At 36.2% G+C, this 20,394-nt stretch overlaps 1 protein-coding gene across 2 annotated transcripts in view; it reads right to left on the bottom strand.

Moving 5' to 3' along the window:
• Positions 1–20,394, bottom strand: part of NRAP (nebulin related anchoring protein) — a 54,149-nt gene that overhangs the window by 32,125 nt on the left and 1,630 nt on the right. For both annotated transcript variants that reach the window (XM_075504517.1, XM_075504518.1), the window contains exons 4-16: positions 17,388–17,492; positions 16,735–16,839; positions 15,961–16,068; positions 14,992–15,096; positions 14,267–14,374; positions 12,604–12,708; positions 9,853–9,957; positions 7,838–7,954; positions 5,967–6,071; positions 4,920–5,027; positions 4,114–4,218; positions 1,602–1,700; positions 977–1,081 (exon numbers count right to left, since the gene is read on the bottom strand). In XM_075504517.1, coding sequence (XP_075360632.1) covers positions 977–1,081; positions 1,602–1,700; positions 4,114–4,218; positions 4,920–5,027; positions 5,967–6,071; positions 7,838–7,954; positions 9,853–9,957; positions 12,604–12,708; positions 14,267–14,374; positions 14,992–15,096; positions 15,961–16,068; positions 16,735–16,839; positions 17,388–17,492 — 1,380 coding nt within the window. The remainder of the gene's footprint in view (positions 1–976; positions 1,082–1,601; positions 1,701–4,113; positions 4,219–4,919; positions 5,028–5,966; positions 6,072–7,837; positions 7,955–9,852; positions 9,958–12,603; positions 12,709–14,266; positions 14,375–14,991; positions 15,097–15,960; positions 16,069–16,734; positions 16,840–17,387; positions 17,493–20,394) is intronic.

Here is a 20,394-nt window from a genome sequence, read left to right as displayed (position 1 = left end):
AAATGCATGAGAATCACATGCTTAACTTCTGAAAGTTAATGGAAGTTAAAGTACTAGTTGTTTAAGCTCTTTTTCAAGGTTCCACTTGAAATTCTGTTAGAGCAGGATCAAGTATGCCTTCATGCATACTATGCATGCACCTACTGATGTATTCAGGAAGCCCTGATTTCTGGATTTGGCTTTTTGTATGGTTATATTTTACTAATATCAAACAATGAGCATGCATCCCAACACATTATAGCCACAAAGTGTTGCTCCACAACACTTCACCAATGCAACTCAAATAAAACTTAGGGGAAGCACACAAGGTATGAATATGCCAGGAAAAACTTGCAGTAATGCCAACTCAAAACCATGAAAAATTATGAAAGTGGCTCAAAAATAACAGTCACACCAGTAATAAGTCCAGAGTTTTTTTCTGGTTTTGCATTTATTTATCGTGTTGTGCTTTTTTCCCTCCAAAACTATCTACAACAATGGAGGCCTGAAAAGCACTTTAAAAATTAAATAGAAGTTAAACTTTCCTGCAAGTGCTTGATTTTAGCACCCAGGTCTCTAAGTAAATCACTACATTTTGTCATGAATTATGAATGGCAGCAACAGTGGGCTTGATCCAAGTTCACTGAAGCCACTGTGGTTTTTTCCATTGATTTCAGTGGGCTTTGAGTTATTAGAACTGTGCAAATGCTGGTACTTCATACAAATACCACCTCAGAATCAGTTATTTTTGTGAAGTGAACACTGATTTACTAAACAAATTCAAATCATCTGAAAAGGTCTTGAAAAAACGCCTAGCAGTTTCACTGTACTTGAGATTGTATCCCTATCTATTCTGGTTACCATACCTCATGCTGTTTAGTAAAGACCGATGATAAATGCTAAATGCTTCCAGAAACAGTGTCATCATCTCTACATTTATTTCTGTCTATTAACAGCATCATGAACACCAGCATTTCCGCATCGCTTGGCTTCTTACCTCACTGTATAACTCAGCATTGGCTTTTGCCTTGACTAACTGAGGTACGTCCTGAGGTAGAGTGTAATTTGTTTTTGTCTTCTCGTACTGGGCTCGGTAGTTCAACTGCCATATATTGAAAAAGTCAACAACAAACTCAGTTATTTTTTGCTCACTAAAAATATGACTGTTACACTGATTGACTGCTGTCGAATTTCAGGGTATTAGTGCCATATGTTACAGGTACACTCACAGGTATCACTGACATAAATATGAGGGCAATAAGGCAATTATAACTTTTACCTAGGTACTAGGAAGTAGAATAATTATTCTATAAATAGAATAGTTACTGATTATCTGTAAGTAGAAAATATATTATTAAAAAACATGCATTAATAAATACACAGAAGATAAATCCCTAACAAAGCTCACTAATACAAATCTTAAAAATGGAGGAAAGTATTAGATCTACTGGTATGCTTGCCACATTTTTGGAAGTGATTTCATTCAATTTGTATTCTTGTTTTGGTTGTAAATCTGCTGATGAACTATCAAGAATAAAAACATTTAAGTGCTACAAATGCTATGAAATAAAATTATCTCATAAGTCTAATAAACAATGGTGGCTAAAGATGACAGAACTTACATCACTGAGCTGCTGTGCATTTATTTTGGCTTGAGCAATTTGTGGAGTGCTGGCAACAGAGCTGTACTTCAGCTTGTCTATGCTTTGTCTGTAGTTTACCTAATTTAAGATAAAATAAAAAAAAAGATTTAATAAAGGAAGAAATGTTCAGACTGGAAAATGAGAGATTGAGTAGACAATGTTTTGTTAGCTAATATTCTGGATGAATCATTACTTAAAGCATAATAAATTGAGGTGAGAAAAAATGTCACGATCTCTTGGATGAGATCTGGGTTAATGCTCTGAAAATTTCCTGGTCTGAGGTCACAGTTTTTACTCTACTTTGAAAATGAACTTCATTTATAACCCCTGCCCCTCAAAACCACAAATTCTTAAAAAGGTGCAGTTTCAGCTGGTACCCCAAAGCATTCCTATAAAGCTGGTATACTTAACCATCACTTAGACTATTTTTATCTTTATCAGACTATCTTTATAAAGGAACATTGTAACTGTCTATTAAGAGGTCTGTCCAGTGTAATGCTGCGCAGAGCAGATGAACTCTCTTACACTTTGTCTTTACTGAGTTTTAATGTAATAATTAATCTCAGAATTTCCCTCTGTGGTAGGAGTTTTGTGTGGTTGATGAGAGAAGAAAAATACATATTTATGGTACAAAAAAAGTCATTTTAATGTCAGCCATTGATAGGATTGGAGCCCACTAAATTCCTAACACATTAACATGGTAGCAGCAATAATAAGATATAAAATAAATATATTAAAACTCAAAATTATGCAAAATAAAAAAATCATGGAGAAGCATTCTTTCAAACCTGTTGCTGCCAAAGGACTCAGTGCTACACTGCAGGACACAATTATTATTCTCTGTAGGCCTTAATTAACATTCACTGTAGTTAATCACCACTTTGCAAACATTGCAAATTGCATTGCTTAAAACTAGTTTCTTAAGAACACTTTTTTCCAGTAAAGTGCAGTATATTTCTAGAGACTTTGAGTTACTGGATCTATGTTATTGCGAACCTTCTTATCTCAGGTATCCTCACGTAAACTTGTTCTTTCTGCCATAATAACAAAAACTAGGAAAAAAGGCCTGAATTATCTTACAGGTCCAAAGTGATCAAGATACTTAAAACAGTTCATTCGCTTCTTTACAGAGACAGAGAGAATTTTAATTCCACAGAAAGGGATAATTTCTGTTTAACTGAAATGGTGTATTTATTGCTACTTGTGATCGCTTAGTGTGTGAGAGAGTTGTATTCTTAAAAGATTTCAAAATAAGCATGTTGGTTATTACTGAGCAGATGAGTCCTGGGACTGTTTCAAACTACTAGATGGTGATCATGACTAGTGCAACTGAGTCTCTGTGGCCAATTGATTTATGTGCTCCAAACCCAGATGCTGGCTATTAATTGTAGAGCCACAGGTAGTGCTGAAATGTTTAGAGTGGGTAAAACTAATTTGTACATTTTGGACATGAATTCATGCTTACTTCAAACTCTTTAAGAGTACAACTCTCCCACACACTAAGCAATCAAATGCTGAACTTTACTTTTTTAGGCTTTTTCAAAGACAAAGATGAAATTACTGCTGAAGAGGCAATAGCGCATCTTACAGTTGAAGTATATCAAGTACTTCCTCAAAAATGTCAGGGTTCTAAATTCTACCTCTTCATGCTACCATCTTTTTCTTGGAAGAGGGATTTAGGCTCAAATAAATCTCATATAATGTTAATGGCCTCTGTAAGGCATCTTGCCCCTGGTTTCTTGCAATTTCAATGGAAAGACAGGTTATATATACCTTAGGTAGTCAGAAATGCCCTGCAGAGGTGCTGCTCTCTTCCTGTTGATTTTGTAAGTAATACCTGGTGACTGTGCTGCTAACTAAGGCACAGGTTAAGATCCCAATGGTAGATGAGATCAATCAAGCCTTTAATGCTTGTGAGAGGTGAAAGTATGGTATGCTCTACAGTCTGACGTCTTCCATTTATCTGTAGAGCACATATAACCACAGCAGTACACAAATTTCTTCACATTGTTCCATCAGTAACTCAACCCCAAGCACAGAGGACACCTCTCTCACACAGACCACAAGCATAAGGAAGGTTACGTGACCAATTAGTTCCCCTTCAAAGGTGAACACCTATCTTCAGGGAATTCACAAAGGATGAGAAGCCTATTTAAGTCTCCCTGTCCTTTCAGTGCTTGATGCTGCTGTTGAAGCTGCCCAGGATGGTGAGACTTTTTGCAACACAGACTAGGGATAGGGCAGAACTCACTCATTTCACATGACTGTACAATCTGTGCTGAACTGAAGCCAATGACAGGAGGTTGCAGCATTTTCTATTCTTCTGAGCCCTCTTGACTCCTTACACTTTTTTGCTTTAACTTTGTTATCACTAGCTGTTTGCTCCCATGATTAAATCATCATTTGACACATGCAATCTATCACAATCTTTCTTACAGAGAGATGATGAGCCATGCAAGTCATAGAAAAAAAAACCCATAAAATTATTTACATCTTTCAAAGGGACCAACTTCCTTGTTGTCTGATATGAAGGAGTGAGAGTAGCTGGGTAATTGTAGTCAACACCGTCATGTTTGTAATCAGATTTATAGGCTATCTGAAACACAGGGAGAACAACAAAAAAAAATCATTCTTTTTTTTAAGCTGTCATTTGTTTGAATAATTATCAGTCAAGAGGAAAGGAGAAACAATAATATTAATATTAAATGCAGGAAACAAAGTAAGTTCAATGTCATGAGTGACAAAGAAAATGAAATTATTTGCATAGTTTAGCCACTAATTGATTCTTTTTCAGCTCCTCAATTAATCCAATGCCAACAGTGGGAGCATTAACTTAACTTCCACCTATGACACATCTCTTTTATCTTTCTGCTTAGTTCTCAAGCTTCTTACAGATTTGTAAATAATGTACTCGAAGGAATGGTATGTAACGAAATAGCTTCTTGACTAACCCAGTAAATTAAATTGGAATCCAGAAATCTTCATTAAAGACTGTTTTTTCAGCAAAGGTCTGACCCTGGGGGTGGTGGCAAGCAACCTTCAGCATCCTACTGATGTCAAAGAAAACTGAAGGAGCTCAGTGTGTTGCCAGATCACTGAATTTGCTTATTTTAACTTCTTCCACACAGTGAGCTATAAATCAGTACAAAAGGTTTTCCAGAATTTCCTCTCTTCTCAACACATCTATCCTTCAGATCCCCAGTACAATATGATCTAAAGTTTTCTATCAACTTAATTCTGGAAAAACTTAAAGACAAGAAAGCAACAACCATACAAGTGTGATTAAAAAAGACTTACATTGCTTGCCAAGCTGCCAACTTTCATGGCATGTAGCATTCGCTTGTCCATGCCGATACCTACATAATGGCCTTTCATCTGGTTCTGGTAGGTTTCTTTGTATTTAAGCTGTACAAAAAAAGCAAAAATACTCTGAGAAAATATTTGTAGTTTTTCTACGAGTTTCCATATGTTACAGCAGTGAGACAAATTATTACAGCTGTGGTCTACTAGTGTTGCACCACTACAGAAACTCACAACAACCTTGGTACTTTAAAACATAAAAACTAAAACCCTCTGTGAGTTTCCTATTTTACAAGATGTCATTGACATATTCTGCAGATCACCTGGATGCCACATAAAGGAGATACCTCTGCATTCTATTGCTGTATATTATTTCATCAGAAATAAATATTAGAACGAAGTTGCAGGGAAGCATTATTTGTACATTAACAAATGAACAGATAATGATCTACCAAAACTGGACTGGTTTGGTGCAGCTTTCACCAAGCCCAGAGTAGGGAATTCAACAACAAGATAAATTAACCACTCTACCATCTCATCGGTATGGCAAAAGATTTACTCCTCCTGGATTTCAGGGAATGGTAGCAAGCAGTATAAAGCAAAATTATACTTCAGTATCATGAGATACAAGTAGTATAATTATTAATATTGATTACTTTCACACAGTAAACATGTTCGTCTCTGACATTAACTCTGGTAAAGTATCTTCTGCCTACCTTTCCAGTTGGGAAATGGACATACACAATGAAATAAGTAATAATTATGATAGATAACAGTAACAACCAACAGCTACTTGTCTAGATTAGCAGTCCATTGTAAGTAACCTCTCTTCCACATATCATAATAGTTCTTTTCATAACCCTGTATAAAATGAGCCCCAGTTATCCATCAGGACAGACTAGGATAGGTGCTGTACAGACATGTGTTAAAATCAGTTATAATCAAATTCCCAGCGCACGCTTATCTGAAACACACACACAGATGACTTGCGATTCCAGAAGCTACCAGGTTAAGCAAGCCACATACGACGTACTGAAAACTTACATCACTGGTGAATTTTGAGATCTTGCTCACATTCTTGAACTGTGGAGTATCACAGTAGTTCATGCTGTAGCCTCTGTTGTTTCCAAGATCCTTCTTATATTCCACCTTAGTGACAAAAATGCACAAGGGAAAGATATTGTAAAACCTTAATCCGCTCTGTCAAATTCCTCCGCACACTTTTTATTAGCCAGACCCACTGTTCAGAGATTTTGATACATGGCTTTCATCAGATGGCATATGATAAAAATTAATATGAAGATGATTTTCATACACTCAGTTCTTGGTTTATAGGCAAAAGAAATGCAATCAATTTCATCCATTTGGATCTCAGCAAAGTGTATAAGACAGTGCCATGAAGAAAATTATTAACAAAAACAAGGATCTACAAAGGAATTTTGAGGTGAGTGGAGCAAATGAAAGCAGAAAAAGCAATGGGTGTTTTTCAACAGGAAGGATTGAACAGGGGGAAGTTTACTAGCAGAATTCTTCAAAGTTTAAATACAGAAGTGGTTTAATATTTTCATTAAGTACCTTTGCTCTGAAGTAGGAACGTTGAGGGTGATATTAAAAGGGGTAATAGAAATGGGACTAAATGCAGCAAGGTAGAGGTTAATATACATAGGGAGTAGTCATACAAATTTCAGTTATAAGAGCTCATCACCTGGAAAGGCTAAGAAAGAGAAAACTATTCGTATGTAGGCTGACCACAGAAAGATGGTGAAATGCCAAAGTAACACAGCCATGAAAAAGGCAAATGCAGTCCAAGGCAGGAGCAAGAGGAGACTTTTGAGCAGGCGTTGGGAAGTGCGCGTGCTATGTACCAGGTTCCAGCAAGACCTCATCAAGAACTTATGTACTCTTACAGTCATTCCTGTTTAAGGAACGTGCAATCAGCCTGTAACAGCTGCAGTGAAAGACTGTAAGAGATGAGAAGAATTTGGCTTGCTTAGTCTAGCAAAACAAAGGCAGAGAGAAGAAAATTGTATCCATTTGTAACCATCTCAGAAAGGTCATCATACAGGGAGAAGAAATTTTTAAAATAAAGGGCAATGTTGGCACAAAACACAATAGTAATAAAGTGGACATGAATAAATGTAGGTTAGAAATTAGAAGAAGAGGATTATATGATACTCTGCCGAAACAGCAGGAACCAGGAATCATTGGCCCAGGAGGCCCCTTCCAGTCGTACTTCCAGGGGTTTTTCATTATTGAAGGTTTTATACTTTGACATCTCAAGAGTATAAGTTTTTAAACTGCCATGGGGAAGCTCTAGAAACTCACATTTATTAATAGCTTTATAGCTGATATGACACTATAAATAAATTAATAATTCAGAATCTACTGAGAATTCCCTAGCAGTCTTCCCTTGCCAAGCAGAAGAAGAATGCACTATCAGTAACTCACAGTCTTTCACATGATGGAAGAAAACAGAAACCTGCATTAACAGAATGGTACAAATTTTGGCTCTGTTGGTGTTATTTTTAAATTATCAGTAGAACCTTCTTTGAAACACTCTAAGGTACACACCCACGTCATCCTAAAACATTTATGACTATAACTTCACAGCACATTAACAGCACAATTCAGGGGGTTTTTTTAGATTTCTATTCTTCATGTGGCCAGAATTAGAATTACTTTTCTGGGGTTAATTTCCCGTATTTTCATACAGATCATTGGAAGTGCCAGATAACAGCACCTGAAGATCTGTTCTTCCACCTTTCTCTCCAGTTACTGTGCTACACACAGATCATTTTTGTTACATACGGGGCAATAAGAACAACAGGTTTTTATGTTTGTAGTCCTTACCCATCAGACACAAATGTTTGTATGAGCTGCTCTCAACTTGCTAACAGATCGATTCAACCCCTTACCTCACTGACAAGCTTGTTAACACTTTGGGCTTGTTTAAGGACTAAGTTGTCTTCAGCCGTTAGGGAGTGAAAGTGAGCTGCACCTTTCATCTTGGAAAGATCTTTCTTGTATTTTATCTGAAAAGAAGTAGGAAAAATTATAAAATAGATGTCTACCTTTTCACCATGGCTATTTAGACTGGCTTCATGAGTCAGTATAAGATTTTTCCTATTCTTGCTTTGATAAGCAAATAGAACTTCCTAAGTTGAAACACTGCAAGTTGTTACTTCCTGAAATAAACCACATATGAAATCACAGCCCTAACAATCCCTGCCAAGCCACTCACTAGACAGCACTTTTTTTAATCCATTTTTTACATAGATTGAACAGCACTGGTTGTTGTTCATAGCTTGAACAGATAACTAGCAGATTCTTGGCTAGTGACTGGCTAGAGCTTGTGTGCTCTTCTGTAACTGAAGTTAATTCTCAGTACTTTAATTTTAGACTTCTAGTCAGAGAATTAAAGATAATCATCAAGTGCTCTGCAAACTCTTCCTTTTGTAGAAACCAGCTTTTTGAGAAAGCTATATCTTTTTGCACTTATAATGTTTCAAGACAATTATATTTTTCTACCAAATCAATATTGAAATAAGGGATCTGTTAATTTAATTTAGACATCAGGTTATTGACTAAAATTGAGTTAGGATGGGTGAGAAGAGAGATAATACTTATATTGGCCTTTTGCCAAACTTGGCCAGAAAAAATCCTATTGGGAATATATTTCAATATTTCTTGCATACAAGGAGATGCTTATATTCTTTGTCTTGTGCTACTGCTTTAAAAATCTGATTCATAATATAAAAAAATAACAAATTATTTGAAATGTGCTGAAGCGCAAAGTGTTTTTTATTTTATTTTCCAACTCTGCACACAGTTTCTCAGGCTGTAAAGATATAAAGCAGCTTGGTAAGTACTCTAGTGTGTTAAGGTTACTGCCATGAACCTACGTTTCTCCTTGCTCCAGGTATTACAAATTAATAACTAAACTGCTGAACATTAGCATTTTGAAAACCTTTGAAACTGACATCTTTATCTGTAAAGGTTAAATATTTCATGTTTAACCAGGGGATCACTGAGTTTGTCATCAAAATAGGGATTGGTCACAGAAGATTTCCAGTTTTTTATATTCTCTCAGTCATAAGATCAGGTAACAGAATATGACTGATTCTTTCACTCTAGTTTACTGCTAGTGTCTAGTCCAGGCTAGTACAAGCTGAAAGACTCAACTATCTGTTAGCTCCTCAGAGAACAGACTGAGCCCATCAGCTCAGATAGCCCCATGGGGGACAGGTGTCCACACTACAAAGGTTGTCACTCGCACGAACCCTTCACAGAAGCCACAGGGTAGTGACCTACAGATTGACCCATTTTTTGTCACTACTAGAAACGGTCTGCTCAAATAGGACTGAGGCTCTTTAATCAATGGGCTGCATGCAAGAATCACACATCACCACCCTTTTTTGCCAATTCTTTAGCTTACCACCCAAACCTAAAAATCTCCAGCCCAGAAATAAGCTCAGTCTTGTGAAGTGACAGTGTCGTACTCTATGGTTTCTTTTCCTTCACATGACTTGCTTTGCGCTAGAGGCATGATACATCAAAATAGCAAAACCAGTTCAGCTCATTCATCCTCCATTTATTCACTACTGGGAATACCACAGTAGTCCACAGAATGATTAAGGCAGTTGAAGGTTTCATTAATAATACAGGTGCAGATTTGCCAGGAGGGTTAACCTAACAGTAGGGATCCCCATTAGTTGCTACATCCATCTCCTCCCTCATGCAAGTTGAAGCTGTGTCCCCTTTTATTAATGGATATTATTAATCCCCTGAGCCATCCAGTTGCCAGCAATGCAGTGAAATGTCATTGCTGTTTACTTCTCAAGTGTAATTTTAGCATTCTCCTTCTAGGCACCGCTCTGACAAACTGCTGTTTTTAATTGTTTAATTGTATTGATTCAGGTTTCATACTTACATCACTTGCTAATTCATTTGCTTTCTTGGCATTTTGATAAGCTGGAGTGATCATAGCAGGAAAGCTGCCTTTCCCTCTGTGTTCTTCATACTCATCCATATAATCCTGAAGAAAATTCAGAGCGTTTACTCATCGTACATAAGCAGGTGAGGCCTTGGGCAATTTCACAAAGCCCCATAGCCCTTGTTAGTAGGAAAGTTCATTGTTTCATTGTATTTTTTTTTATGAAAAAGAGAATAAAATGACCAACTGTAAGAATAAAATCACTCATTAAATTAACTGTGCTTGCAAAATTACTTGTGTTTCATTGCAAGAGAAATTTAGGCAGCAATTAGCTACGGTCAAGATAGCATTCAAGAATACAATGATATACATCCTTCTAATCTCACCTCAGTTCTTAACGGACGACATCTGCTAGCCCCTCTCTTTGTCAATATATGTTGCCCTGGAAAACTATAAAAATATCTAATGGTTTGGGCTGCCAGGAGATTTGCTTAAACTTTCCAAGTTTAGCTTAGGGTCAACCTTCCTCTGTGATGTGATGGACGTCTCTTGATCTCTCCATGGCCATTTCTCACATCATAACTGACCAAAAATAATATTTCTCTAGTGCAGTGATATATTTTGAAGAGGGATTCATTAATGAAGCAGAAATATCTAGACATTAAGGTGGTAAACTCCTTAGGGAACAAAATCACAAAATTCCATTTGCTTGATTTAAAAAAACAATCGTTGCGGAATTAATACTCTTAAATCTATCTATAGATAAGTTTATGTGTAAATGTTTGACAATTTGAAAAGCCTTTTGATAATTTAATAACAAAATCCTGGAGCTGTTTTTTAAATGGTAATACACAATGACCATCCCAAAACTTTCTATGGCAAGATCTTACAAACAAGTAAGATACAGTGTAATGTGCCTTCTCTGTAATATGTTGTAAATCCTTTGTAGTAAAGAGCCAGTTTAAGTGAAAAAAGAATGTGTGGCATGTCAAGAATGTCATGGAGAGTACAGATAGAAAGGACTATAAATATTTGGATTATCTCTTTTGTGACTTCTCAATGCAAAACAATTCATTGTAGGTCATTTTGTGCACCATAAATGTCACATGATAAGGTAGGTCATATCATAAGTTTGTGAACAGTATAATTTAGTTATAGTTATTGCATCTAAATTATTCTATAAACAAGCACAGAAAATAAAAAATATCCTTGACTAATCAGCTGAGTTAGTTTTTTAAAATGCCATTCATGAGTCTGAATTCTTCCAACTAACTTGCCATTTTCTTTCTTCTAACTTTCTCAAATACATTTTTATTTCATTTCTAATATTTCTCATATTACAAAACAGCATTTTCAAAGTTCCAGATAATTAATTTTAGCCACTTCTAAGATTTTTAAACATGAACAAAACAGGTGTTCAGCATACAGGAATTTTACAGTAAGATTCCTTAAATTGTCTTATGTTATATATATCTCTCTATATATATGATGTACCCTCACGATCTTGACAGTTAGAAATCTAATCCCTTTACCCATGTTAAGTCATGCTTCACTCAGAAAGATCCATTAATTTCAGTGGCTCTATTTTATTTGAATAAAAATATCAGAATCCAATCTATGATGATTAAAACTCAAATTAAATTTGAAGTCTGTGACTGAAGTTTCAAAGATACTTTCAAAGAAAAAAAACCTTAAATTAATTCTAAAGATAGCAGCATTCCAGTGCTTGAAAATGCAATCCGCGCTTTTTCAAATTCATTTTATTTGTTTATTCTTACTAAAAATTGTGGCAGTTCAAAAGACAGAAACTAATTGAAGGCTTCATTGCTACATATTCTAAACTCATATTCTTCAAGGATGGTTTACTTTTCACACATTACAAGATGTAGGTTTGGACAGAAGTGAAGAAATGTAAAACTCCCAAATATCTTAGGATAATATATTCCCTGTTCCTTCATTTCTCCAAAGTATATGGGTCTCATGAGGAGTTAGGATGAAAAACCTAGGACTAAACCTACAGTTTTGTTTATACAAAAACACTATTCAATTCCTTTCAAATTCCCTTTAGCTGTATTCAATTCTATTTAGCTGTACTATTTCCTTAACTTAATTGGAATAGAACTTTGGATGCATTTTGGGAGACCACAAAAATAATTGCATTCCCTTAAAAATGAAATAAAAGCAAAACGAATGCCACAGACCAAAACAGAACTAAAGCCTATTAGGTTCTACAAATGCAGAACTACAACTTGTCAAGCTTACAATACCACTTTTGTGGAAGAGCTGAAATCTAAGAGATTGTGTATGATCTTCAGTGCCACTTGCACATATTTAGAGCTGCAAAGCTCCTAACTGAATTTACATTTTCTTTCTCATGGAATGGGAAAGTTTCCACAAGTAAACACATTTCAGTGTGATACGTAACAACACCACAATAGAAACATATAGTGCATACATGTACAGAGATAAAATTTGCCAAGGTAAGGCTTACCTTTCGGAATGACGCTACCATAAGCATCATGCAGTGACAGTGCATGCATCTTGTAGTCTCATGCTATAAGTGCCAATGCCAAATATATTACACATTCAGAGCATGGTGCTGTTGCACACCATCTTTTCCTTCAAGACCTTGCTTTCTCATACAGGAAAGCAAAGTGAAAATAGGCCTCACTGCAGTTTCTAAAGTCTTGAGCAATCAGCCATAGTAACAAACAACATCAGCATGGGTATCTCTCAGATGTTGCATACCTGGCCATATTGATCTACATTTTCTCTTGCAAAAGTAACATCTGTTCCAGCTGTATGACTGGCTTTTCCCTTGATCTCTTTTTCATATCTTTGATGATACTTTACCTAGCAGGAAAAAAAGAAAAGGAAAATAATAATCTCGATGTGTTTAGTCTGGTACACAGATACTGCATAACAAATAATAATCAACAATATGCACATGTTGACAATAAAAGGTTGTCAAAATTCCCATTGCCACCAATCTACAGAAGTCAAATATGCCACTTGAAGATATAAAAACAAAAATTGTGGTGTACTTTTTAATAATACATTAGGAACATGGGACTTGCCAGTTCAACCAGGACTAGTAGTTCAGCGTGTTCAGTACCCTCTGCTTGTCAGTGGCTAATCTCTGATGCTCCAGAAGGTTCAAAAAATAGAACTGATTGTAAAGTAAATTCATGGTTACCACAGAGCACTTTTTTTACCACAGGGTCATCTGGACACCATTAGTAAAGGGGCTTGTTTCTGAAAGATGCTGATATCCCCAATGATCAAGGGAATTTAGGCAATCAGCCTTCAAGTTTAGATCAAGTTTTACACTACCTTTGCTGAAGTCTAAATAATGCCTATAACCTGATGCTGCCCTTTAATCACCATGTGTGTTTGCTGACATAAATGAAGGGTTTTCCACAGATCAAAGGCAAACAAAAACATTTAAATGTTTTAGAGTCAGTTGCTTTTGCCTTCAGAATTACAGATCTCTTCTTATTTTCCTCAATGACTCTTAATAATGTTTTAAATTCACTTCCATTTGAGTTAGCACAATATGTTATCTTCTCCAACAAAAAGAGTTTTCCTTTCAGTCTCCGATGACAAAATACAATTAACTGTACATTTTGAAGAAATACTGATGTCCTGTTACTATGCTTTTTAAAGAATACAGGGGTGTTGTGGTTTTGTTATGTTTGGAGAGGAAACGAAAGCCAATAAAGATCAGTACACCAAGGAGTTTAAAAAAAAAAAACAAAAACCATTAAGGAGAGTAAAATGAATGGAATAGAAAGTTATATTTTATAAATTTTTATCTATGTCAAATGTATGCATGTGTTTGTGTGTGTGTATATACTTTGTATATATAATTGCTATTCAAGAAGCTACTTTCATAAAAGCCTCATCCTGGAACATCACAAAAGAAGGAATAGGAGAATGAACTTTAAGGACCCACTGGGAGCATGGAAAGTCACAGCAAAGCAGAGCTCTGCAAACACAGCCCTCCCCTGATACAAGGTCACCCAGAATATTGTGGTTGTGTAAATTAGAGCTGCACTTCAGCCCCTCTAACTCATACTGGGTTGGGCAGAATGAAATCAAAGACCTCCAGCTGACTCCTTATTGTCTTCCTTCTCAGTTATATGCAACAGGAGGCTGAATAAAGGGGACACTTTTGCCCACAAAAATCCACAGTGTTGATTCACAAATAAAACACCTAATTTTCTCTTTGTGCATAAACCTCAACTTTGTCCCTGCAAAAGACAATCACTTGAAAATCTGTGTATGAAGTGCACTGCTAGCATAATGCCACAATGCTCATGGAATTTCTGCCTGTAAACATTTTAATCCAAAATTTGTGTGAGAATTAATTCTTTTCTTCCCAAAAAGAGACTTTGCTTTGGACACTTACATCGCTGGCTAATTCATTTGCTCTCTTGGCTATTTGATAAGCTGGAGTGATCATAGCAGGAAAGCTGCCTTTCCCTTTCCGTTCTTCAAAGTCTTCTGTGTATTTCAACTGTAAAAATCCAAGACAATTCAGGAGTAATTAGATCAAATGTATCTTAATTACACACATAATCAATTCTTAAAGTTGCAAAGTCAGGCATTCAATGGCTGTCGTCTGCCAAAAGGAAGACAAACCATGAAGTCTGTTTTTACCTCCTTTGTGTGTATGCTTTACAATGTAGTCTTTAACCACATGATCGCCTATCTTCTGCAGGACCTCTGTGGCTCATTCAGGGTATAGGATGCATCACAGTTGTTTAAAGGAAATACTAAAGTTTTCTGCACAATGCTTGCTGTATTAATATTAGAGTCAGGCAGCTTCCTTCTTTACTTTGCATGGCAGCCAGTTGGTGGCTATAGAACAGACAAGTTCTCTGCCTTCAGTTCTGACAGCCAGCTAGTCCCTAAAATGGCCTAGAACTGAATATGGTATTTATAATTGGAAGTTTTAAATACTTAATGGTAAAATGTATCAAGAATATTTTAAGGTCATACATGTTTCAAGAGTCTGCCTTTCAAATATTGATTTTTTACTTTTCTTTATGTTCATATTTTTAAGTGATTTATAAATGTCCTAAGAGCCACTTGCAGATTCAAAAACAGGTCAACCTATTTTGTTTCACTTACATCACTTGAAAGCTGTCCTCCAACCTTTGCATGAAGTATATCTGGAGTGTCCACAACAGAGGTGAACTTCGAAACTCTCTCTTCATGTCCCCGCTTATATTCTACCTGAGGAAGAAAACATATAAAATACATATTACAAACAATAAGCAGCAAATATGCATTTTCTATCAGAAGGCTTCAAAAAAAATGAGCAACAGTAGTCATGATGCTCCCGACTCTATAGTCAAGCTATCAGTATATTTATATATTTCCTTAAAGTGAATGCCAGAAGCAGACAGAAATGGACCAAGATAATCAAATTTTCAAATTATACTAGATTTACGTGAGTCATATATTTGATTAAAATATTATGAGAATAGTCAGTAATGGCCCAAAACGCTAAGATCATACTGCAATGACAATGTAGGCAGTGTTTACAGAAAACAATGCAATACTTCAAAATCATTTCTACGGGATTTATTTTTACTTGATCTTTTTCAGTTGAATTGTTATTTTTATAAATAAGCAATCTTCTGTGTATATATTTAAAGTAGCTTGTATATGAATTAAATTCAATATTACAGTATTTTTATTCAATATTATAATTTTTAACTTCAAATTATAAAGAAAGCAAAAATCATCAGATGTAAATAAATAGATTAATAAAGCCATAAAGTGAAAATAAAGGTAATGAATTAAATAAACATTTTAGAGTGGTTCACAATCTCTTTCAGGTTGTGATATATTACAGCAAAAGTTGCTACATCTTTCAGGAAATATCTATATTGCCATTTATACTATATGATTGTCTTTCCAAGCCAAGTAGTTTGTTAACCCTGTTTCCTGGATCATGTTAAAGTTTTCTCACTTTGTAGAATTAACACTCCAACAAATATTCATCATAGAACCTAAGGTCTAAAGTGAATGGCCTAAACACAGAATTCTCCAAATTCAGAAGTCTAACATACAATTAAAAAAACTGCAACTTACATTACTGCTTAGTTGGGTGGCTCTCTTAGCAACCTGATAACCTGGAGTGATCATAGCGGGAAAGCTGCCTTTGCCTCTCCGTGGCTCATATTCTTCTGTATATTGAAACTAGAAAATGAACATTTTTTGTTTTGTTGTTACAGAAGAACCCACTGTAGTTTAATGTGATTCCTCTTTTAATGCCTGCTTCCTAAAGGTATGTATCATTTTATTTAAAAGTAAATGAATTAAAGAACTTATACCTTATAAGTTTGTTAGGTAGAAACATTTCCTACATACAACAGAAAACATTACCCATTCATATCAATTATCTAATTAATTGCCTATGTTGACTGAGTCACTAACCCATTGTATAGGCATAGACAACCAGTCAAAATTCAGAAGTTATTTTCTTCAGTCATGGAAATACAGTCAATGAAAGGTCTACCCTATGGAAAGTAAGACACATTTTCCTTCATGAGTTCTGGTCTACTGAGGGAAACACCACTGCCTGCTAGATCAGGATATAATCAAGGTCACCTCAGATATCATTGGTCAGTAGTTGAAGTGCTTCTCAATTACATAAATATATAAATGTATGATTTCCAGGATGGGTAACAGCATTGTTATGTGACTTTAATCACTTACATGGTTAAATATTGTTATTGACAGAAGTAAACATGTCAGTCTCTCCTTTGGTAACATCTTACCAAAGGTTGGCTTTGATGCACTGGTAAGTCTTCAGAATACGATAGCCCATGAAAATAAAGCTGTTCCAAACATCAGCCCACTTACATCACTCAGAGTCTTCTGTGCCTGTGTTATCCTGACCATCTCAGGATCTGGAATGGTTCCTGAGTACCACGATTTTCCCTCCTCATAGGCAGCATAGTAAGCATTCTACAAAACAAAAATTAAATAACTACCAATCTTCACCCGTGTTTTAATACACAAACAGTTGATCTGACAGAAAAAAAAGAAAACACACACAATGCTGTGGAAGTGAAATTTACTCTCTGCAGACGTACAGCACAAGGCCTACCTCCATATACCTTCAGAATACCAGGGCAGAGCTTGTATAACAAGAACAGACAGCAAGATGTCAGGATCTAGGATCCTGGAGTGAAGCTCAAATAATTCCCCTTGGGAATGAGACCACTTGTTGTGAAGCTTCAGTATCAGCAGAAAGAAGACATGGTGAGTATGGCTGCACATGCAGCAGTCCAAACAGCTAACTGTATAGATACACTCTTCCATCCTCATCTTCTGATTCTTGCACCCTAAGATATAATCAAGCTACGCTGCCTTGAAAAGTTTAGCTAAATGAGAAGCAATGGCTTTTTTAGCATTGAAATGCTGTGAAGAAAACCCTAACAATCAGGACTGCCAATGCTAATCCTTGGTCTTCTGCAGGCTAGTGGCTTGGAGACTTGAGGGATATTGCTTACCTGGGTGGCCAGTTGTTGGGCTTTATAGGCAGCTTCAATTTCTCTGGACCTTACATCCCATTGAAAGACTGATTTGAATTGTTCACCCTCTCCTCGATATTTTATCTAAAAAAAATTGACTTTGTATTAATAGTTTGTTAGTATGCACCCCCCTCTTAGGAGAAGAACAAGTAGGGAGACAAACAAGGTGAACACAGTCTCGTAGTCCACAGTGATATGGAGTCTGCATGAACTGCAGCAACAAAAGGAGATGAATGCAAGACAAAACAACAAAAACAGTGCAATTCCCACCATATCAAATCTACTTCAGTGCCTGCTAGTTTTGGCTGCATCTTAAACCAGTCTAAAGGAAGGCTACTTCCAAAAACACCGCCGGCCCTACTAGGTGACCCTTCTTATCTCTCACACACTGACACCATCAGAGAGGCTGCTGTTGGGGAAATTGTATCAGGGAATTGGTATATAGGCTTTTGCTGTGGTTAGCTTTCAGCTACGTCAGCTCCTTCATCTGCCTCACTGCAAAAATCATCAATACCAACACAAGACAAGCAGAGGAACAATGTAACTGCACAGAACTAATTCTCTGGGTGGCAGCATCAACATGACCTAGTTTAAGATGTTTTACTCTAGTCATAATGTTTACCTGTGTTTGTGCATTAGATCTCCAATTGCAACAGACCAGCCTATTTTTCAGTGCCAACTAGTAATTTCACACTGAAGATAAATTTATATATGATATGAATGCAGAAATCAAGGGACTGACAAGCACACCTGATCCACCAAATCTCCACAGCCCACAAGAAAATACCAACCTCCTTCAGAGAACCTGCAAAACTCTCCATCTTTTCCTCCTCCCTCTTTAGACCAACACCACTTACAACCTGCTTATGTACAAAAAGGCCACATAGCCTGTAACTCTATGTCATGCAAAGACTACATAAGTACTTTCTCCATGCCACCCATTCTTGGAAAAGGAGTCTTCATGAAAGAGAAGATTGGGTTAGACCTAAGGTCAAAACTCTACTCTCTAATCCACACCCAGATTCTACCTAAGATTTTTTTGCTGTTATTGTAGCTGCACATCTGTAAAGGAGCAGCATATTAGACCTGAAATCTGGCATGAAGTTGTGAAAGAATAATTCGGTCTTTAGGTAATTCTTTTTGGGGAAGTAGTCTATGAGGATTGAAATCCCCAAGAATTTTTAAGCAGAACACATAAATGCAGCATTAGATGAAAGAACTATTACCTGGTGGGTAATATTTTACTCTCCTATTTCCCTGCACAGTGGCCATGAAGTATCATGACTGCGTAAACATAAATGACTACTATACTTAGCCTTGGGTCATCATTTTCCTACTGTTAATTTTATCATGACAGCACACAGAAATACAACTGAAATCACAGCTCTGTTATACAGCTCACTCTACAGATGCAAAAAATAACAGTCCCTGTCCTGAAAAGTGCAAAATCTAAACTGGCTGGACAGAAAATCACTGAGCATGTGTACCATTATCCCCATTTTATAAATTAAGTACAGAGATACACAGAGAGGAATTATTTGTCTGTTCACATAGAAATTCTGTGTAGTGGGAGATGAATTTTTATCTCTGCATTCGAGTTGGTGTCTCAACATAAGACTTATGTTGAGAACATTATGTTAGGATTGAAGAAACATGTTACATTTTTTGCATAAGAAATAATCTTACCTAAAAAACCCCAACAAACTACAGTAGCAATTGAAACCTTTTCTCAAGTTAGCATTATTTTATACATTTATCAATGAAAAAGTTTTCCTACACTCAAATTTTCTACAGAAGTACTCCCTTTAAGTACGTACTGCAGATCAGCTTCTTTACTACCCTTAGCAATTTCCTCTCTGGAGCAGAACCTCATTATGTGATTGAAAAGGACAGAAGGTGGTTTAGGTGTAAAAAAACAAGGGAAAGTGATCTTTGAGCTATAATTTGTCTGGTGTGTATATTCAGATGCACTGGAAGTATCAGAGTCTCATATCACTGCCTAAAAACAGAAATAGAACCTGCAGTAATCCCAAACTCATTCCTGACCACATCTGTCATACACAGTTTAAAGTAAGTGTGATAGTCACTGCTGAAGTAGTTAGTGCCTATGTTATTGCAAATCCTGATGCATAAGAATACTGTACAAGAATGATAAAGAAAAGATACGGCATCTGACAAAGGCTATTAAATGTACATCAACTTTGTAGAGCTAATATAGAACATCAGAATGAAAGTAGTATGCTATAATATAAGAAATGCAACTTCCTTCTTTTATTTTAGTGATGGTTAATCATATTGAAACACATTGGTCTTCTTACTAAATATAGTCATGCAATGAATAGTAGTATTTTAGAGTATCAAAAGACATGCCATTCAATAAAATAGTATTACATATAGAAGTGAGATAGCCATCAATTATTGGCTGTTTCTGTGTTTCTTATTTCATGAAACTCTTAGAAATGCAAGTTTGAAACAAATGTATCTGGAGAAAACAATGCAAGGCAGGTAAGAATAGCATTTGAAAAGAAAGAAGACTTTGAGCACCCCTAGAGGTTTGCCGGGGCACAGCAGCCTTTTAGAGGATAGATGCAGTTAAAAGGGCATGGAAAGCCAGTCCATCCTTAAGGTCTTAGCAAAACATTTTCAGCAAAACCATGCAAAGCTCCCTGGACTTCGTGTTTTCTCACAAAAGGGAAATATCATCTCAGGTTTGTCAGAAATACTCGACAAAGTATCTATGAGAACTTTTGCCTACGTCCTACCGAGATAGAATTTATTTTTTATTTCGTGCCCTTTAGTATCAATTTCAGAAGAGATCATAAAGCAAGTAGGTCATTCTTGTTTCAAATGGCTGTATAAACCCTCCTGATTTAGTTACTAAGTTTACATAGCTCTGGGCAGTATCTCCCACAGTTTATGCGAACAATGCTTCCATGTAGATTATCAGATATGGCAGGTGAGAAACTGCTATTCATTTTTCTTTCTG

This window comes from Mycteria americana, chromosome 6 (genome assembly GCF_035582795.1).
Source record: "Mycteria americana isolate JAX WOST 10 ecotype Jacksonville Zoo and Gardens chromosome 6, USCA_MyAme_1.0, whole genome shotgun sequence".
Taxonomy (NCBI): Eukaryota; Metazoa; Chordata; class Aves; order Ciconiiformes; family Ciconiidae; genus Mycteria; species Mycteria americana.
This window is presented reverse-complemented; position numbering and strand designations above follow the sequence as displayed.